Below are 5,609 nucleotides of genomic sequence, written 5' to 3'. Positions count from 1 at the left end.
TTGACTGATCAAATTAATGTTACAATCTTTATTGCGGTTTCATTTCACAGATATACCAGAGGAAAAAGAGAACAGGAAGTCAATTGTATTACCGATTGTTTTTGTGTTCCTCATTCTGATTTTTGTCATTGTAATTTATGCATCAAGGGAATGCTTGTTACTGACAATCAACCAATGCTGGACACAATGTTGGAAGTATTTTTCTTGTCTCCGTTACAGTACTTAAATTCATTTTTTAAAGTATCTGTAATGTGAGTATTGTGCAAAATGAATTAAAAGTTTGTCAAAAATCAACATAAAGCAACACCAAGTATCTATTGTTTCATATGAATGTTCATTCATACTGAATGTGCACACTGGCCTATAAAAAGCAGTTTAACTCTACATAAGGCTTCTAATGGGAGCTGCCATGTTGAGATCACATGACCAGCTGAGCTCACTTTATCTCAGTAAACCCCTATTATTAGACACTTCTGGAACAAACTGATGGATGCGAACTTTTGCATGAATTTTCTAGATAAATGTAATATTAACAAAACTTCTACACTATAACAATAGATGCAAATTACATGGAAGTACCATAGGTCTAGTATTATGACATCATCGATTTTAGATTAACCCACCTCTAAATGTCACGAAAAATGCAACACACTTTAGTTGGTTGCTTTACATGTGGGCCAGGTTCTTCCTTAAGTAGCCTGTACAATTCTTTATTTTTTTTTTACTTGCTTAGTAGACAAAAGTAATGCAATTCACTTGTGCATCTAGTTTCTTCAAACAGCAAACAGAACAAATTTTATTTGCACTATTTCAGGCTGCATAGCACTTTTACACAACAGAGTTAACACAACATGCTTGAACAAGTCAAATTCAACATATAGAATAAAATAAATTAAAAGGGTCAAATAAATTAAAACAAATGTAAATAATTTTAAAAAAATAAATAAATAAATAAATAAATAAATAAATGCGTAAAGCTAGTGCAAACATTTTAGTGGAACTGATCTGCCAAAGGTAAACTAGTAAACAGTTTACTATGTGTAATCTTGTGGTTCAGTAAGTACACAGTAGAAAATAGTAATATTGCTCACGTCAAGACTCACTGTAATTAAAGCACACACTGCTGAACTATATGCAGTCACCACTCACACACAGAGCAGAACAGTAGCAGAGAAGAGAGGAAATAACAGAGATACAATCCTCTCTGCTGTGGTTTCAACTCCACTGTTTGAGCCTGGCTTCTCTTGGATTCCTCTTGGTTTCTCTAAAACATAAAAACAATGAAAGAAGAATGAAAAAGTGTGGCATGTAGGCTAGTACACACTCACTGCACTTCACAGAGTGGACAACCATCAGCAAAAGCACTCAAACTCTACAGGTGAAGTGTGTAATGTCTGTGCCACAAATGATATCAAACGAAAGTGCAAGAATAATCCTTTGTTTCCAAACAGGTTTCCCAAACATTCAAACTGCTCCACTCCTTCTGTCTTCCACCTAGACAACTATTTTGAGTTGTTACTCACCGATTTCACATTTGGATTTCAGATTTAGCTTTGATTGTTTACTGTTATGGAAATGATTTTGTTTGTAAGACATGTTATTTCACGTTTCTTCATAATCTGTTTTGTTTTAGAACCTGTTATTTTGTTTTTCAGATCTGTTATTTTTCAGACTAGTTCTTTTAAAAAATGTATTTGGTCAGAATTGTCATTTTGTTTTAGAATTTATTTTGGTTGTTAGATCTGTTTGGTTTTATAATCTGTTATTTTGTTAATCGTATTCGTTTTCGAATTTATTTTGTTTGTCAGACTGCTTATTTTGTATTAAATATATATTTAGCCAAATTTGTTTTGTTTTAGAATTTATTTTGCTTTATAATCTGCTATTTTGTTTGTCAGACTGCTTATTTTGTTTTGCAATTTATATTGCTTGTCAGACTAGTTATTGTGTATTACATTTTATTTTGTTTTATAGGAATTTGATATTTTGCTCTGTAATCTGTTATTTTGTTTGTCCGACTGGTTGCTTTGTTTTAAAATTTTGCCAGATTTGTTATTTGGTTTTATAATCTGTTTGTCTAACAGACTGTTTTTGCATTATTATTATTAGTAGTAGTAGTATTTTGTCAGATTTGTAGTTTTGTTTTAGAATTTGTTATTTTATTTGTCAAACTAGTGTTTTTTTTTTTTTCTTCCTACAATATGTTTATTTTAGAGATATGTTGTGTTTTTGAGAGTACTTTTGTTTTGGGATTATCATTTTTTGTTTTATTTTTGGGTCTGGTTCAAAACGTGCCGTTTTGAATTTCTCGGTCATAGTCCACTTCTTCACTAAACGGCTTATTACAGGTAGCCCCGCCACAAACCCACACCATTGGTCGAGGCAGAAATGATGTGCAAGACTACTTGCAAACAGCTGAAATTGTCAAAGAGCACTAGTGTTTACATTCAGTACATCAACCTATGAACAGCTTACTGTGCAGCTGCCTTTGCACATTAAACTGGGATAACAGAAAATATTTGAACATTTAAAAGAAATACACACTTCACCACACTTAAATACCAATCAATGATTTTTAGGAGCAAATTATAGCCATTTCATCACACCTCTGACTTGAAGATTTATGCATTTGTTGAGATCAAACTCAGCATTTGGGATGAAGCAGCAGTACGACCCTTCATCACTTTTCTGAAGATTCCCAAGCCTGAGGGAGAAGTTTCCTTTCGAATACTCTGAAGGGAACGTTTCAGTTCTGCCCTTGTACTCTGCGTCCTGCTCCTTCGTCGTCCCTTGGCCATTTAGTATGTCGTAAACATTTTTGCTGTCGTTATATCTCCAGTGTGCAGTGTTGACTTTTAGTTGCCCGGTCTTAATACGGCACGGCAAAAGTGCAGAATCTCTGATAAAACCCTGAACTATGTCCTGCACAGATGCTGAAACAAAAGCAAAGACAGACCAGGAACATGCAAAAGACAGTCGATGCTGAATTGAAAGTGGATTCAAATGAATATCAGTACTTTTTTTGTGCTTACCTTCATTCAAAAGTAGTATAAAGAAACAGACGAGCAACGCACTGCAAAAAACAAACACAAAAACTGTCACACAGACACAATAAACCATGAGGAACTACTATTCACAATAGTAAAGATATGCCTCAGGGTAGTTACTTCTGTTTCTTAAAAATAGCTTTTCCTGAGGGGACTGACAGACTTCAACAACAGGCACTGCAGCGACACAGCGGTCAACGAAACGTCATTTATGATGACAAAAGTGGCTGACGAAACCTATAGCAGTGAAGTTTATATAGACAGGCGGCTTTTGTAGAAGTGTGAAGATACAGAAGACGTTTAGTGAAGAAAGTCTGGGTCACTTTAAATAAGCTGGACATTTATATACATTTACACCAATGGCAATGGACAATGGCGTATTTGGATTATTAAAAATATTTTAAAACAGATTCTTGCTTTATGCAATATGATTACATAAATAATATTATGAATTAACCTGAAATTACCTGCAACAAGTGTAGTCTGACGTTAGATGTAATACAAACACATAAACTATATCATATAATATACAGAGTAGGCATAAATATATGCAATAACATTCGATTTGCGTTCATTTATTTTTCAGGAGTTTTGAATAAACGAGTTGTGTTTATGTTCAACTAGCCTGGCAAGCTAGTTATTACACATAAAAGCTAAACGAGACCTAACTGCGCAACCAGACGGAACGAATTCCTTGGAAATTACAATTTTCTGTTCCTAACAATATTTCGGACTCGTTCTCATCGCCAACGAATCGATATTTGTAGATGTATAGTGAGTGACTGAAGCTTAGCTAACACAAAGCCTGTAACGTTAGCTAATAGCAACACTGAGTGTCCGCTTTTGTCCTGAAGGCCAGAGAATAAAGATGTCTAACGTTACTGCTAGACGACGACAGTTTCCGCACAACGTACCTTTTGAGCACCATGGACATATTTATACTAATGTAAACGAACAGTTATTGGAGAAATTAAGAGGACATTGCAGCTTAAATATAATAGAGAAGCTTGTCCATGATCATGGACTGGATAGTGCGCAACTACTGAACATGCGCAGTTCATATCTGTTTATATTATCTTGTTGTGTAAAATAATAAAAAGTTTGATTAAAAGTATAAGTAGGCTACAGCATAAGTGTTGTATATAATGCTAGCGTGTTTTTTATTTGCATTATTTTAACAATTTTCGAGTAGGCCTATGCAATATAATGTAAGGTGTTACCTTCATCTAAAACAAAAACAAAACAAAACATACATACTGCAAAAACGATAACAAAATGTTTTTTTTGTTTTGTTTTGTCATTGGTAGTGTTTTTTATATATAGTTTTTTAGCTTTAGTTGTTTTAGTACATCAGGTTAAACTAAATTAAAATGAGAAATGCTGCCTTGGCAACTAGGTAAAATAAAAAAGTTATTAATAATGGAAATGTTTTTTTTATGGTTTTAATTTTAGTTTCAGTTTAATTTTAGTTTTTTTTTCTCTCTCTCTCTTTTCGTTGGCTGATATGTCCCATGCCAAAAATGTCTAGAGGATGGAACATTGTTAATTAAAAAATAAATAAATAAATAAAATAGTCTCATTAAGGGCTTAGTATAATCTTCATATTTGTTTGAATGTTACCCTTCGCTAAGCCCCGCCCTCCTTAGTTACTGTTGCTACGCCTGAAAAGCTTTCGCGCCTGGCACCTCTATTATAGTATGTATGCACAGGTGTCAGACATTCCCAAGGAGATAATTAGTCATTTTTGGCGAACAGGTGAAATATCTGAGAGAGCAAGACAAAAGGGACTGACTGCAGTATGCATTCGAGGGATATATCCACGACATAATATGCAACCGATTAGAGAATAATTTCATCAAAATTGAAGCTAAAGCCTATAGGTCCCAGCGCAAGCAGCAGCCGCCTCATACGCTGACCATTCAAATGGGAAACAGCTATGTTCATGCACAGCAGGGTAAGTGAAATTTGAAAATAATCTAATAATTATAAATCAAACAGCTTATCCATAAGTCTTGTGGAATAAACACAAGACATTAGCCTGACCACTTTGCAATGATAACATTCTCCCGCTTATATTTTTAGAGCGCCAGGCTACTGCTCACACGTCGTGGGTCTAATCTACGCCTTGGACCTGGCAAGAGCCAGAGATGCTGAGCTGAGCCATACATCATCAACAACACAAACAAAGTCCTCCTGCACGAGTCTACCACAGCAGTGGCACAAGCCAAGGGGTAACAAAATAAGGGCAGTGCCAATATCATCGGTAGTTGTCGCTAAAGCCAATGAAAACCGTATGCGGCGACCAATCGACTGTCGGTATGCAGGAAGCAGGTAAGTTGAAAATTATGTTTATGGTTATAGTTATGGGATTTGGCAGACGCTTTTGTCCAAAGTGACAAACAATAAATACATTTTATCCCTGGGAATTGAACCAATGACCTTGGTGTTGCTAGCGCCAAGCTCTACTGTTTGAGCCACTCAACATTTAGTCTGTGTTCAGAATACAATACTAGCTTAGTGCTAGTATGAGAATAATGTGCAGTATATACTGTATAGCAGTTC

The 5,609-nt window shown here is 35.0% G+C and overlaps 1 protein-coding gene across 1 annotated transcript; it reads right to left on the bottom strand.

The window, feature by feature from the left end:
* Positions 1-658: 658 nt before the first annotated feature.
* LOC107655342 (myelin-oligodendrocyte glycoprotein) lies at positions 659-4,089 on the bottom strand. Its single transcript, XM_016442798.1, has 4 exons — positions 3,962-4,089; positions 3,033-3,073; positions 2,607-2,933; positions 659-1,264 (listed from the first exon to the last, which is right to left on the bottom strand). Exons 1-4 carry the CDS (start codon positions 3,979-3,981, stop codon positions 1,146-1,148), a joined length of 507 nt encoding a protein of 168 aa, XP_016298284.1. The 5' UTR covers positions 3,982-4,089; the 3' UTR covers positions 659-1,145.
* Positions 4,090-5,609: the final 1,520 nt, after the last annotated feature.

Source organism: Sinocyclocheilus anshuiensis, unplaced genomic scaffold (assembly GCF_001515605.1).
Source record: "Sinocyclocheilus anshuiensis isolate Anshui unplaced genomic scaffold, SAMN03320099.WGS_v1.1 scaffold880, whole genome shotgun sequence".
NCBI lineage: Eukaryota > Metazoa > Chordata > Actinopteri > Cypriniformes > Cyprinidae > Sinocyclocheilus > Sinocyclocheilus anshuiensis.
The sequence above is the reverse complement of the archived record's forward strand: the minus strand, read 5'-3'. Positions and strand labels throughout refer to the sequence as shown.

Excerpts from the sequence above, each read along its gene's own strand:
- LOC107655342 (XM_016442798.1), bottom strand. The coding sequence starts at position 3,981 with ATGTCCATGGTGCTCAAAAG. Across the intron at positions 2,934-3,032 it reads TATACTACTTTTGAATGAAG|CATCTGTGCAGGACATAGTT; the intron begins GTAAGCACAAAA and ends CTTTTGTTTCAG. Across the intron at positions 1,265-2,606 it reads CATAAATCTTCAAGTCAGAG|AGAAACCAAGAGGAATCCAA; the intron begins GTGTGATGAAAT and ends TTTATGTTTTAG.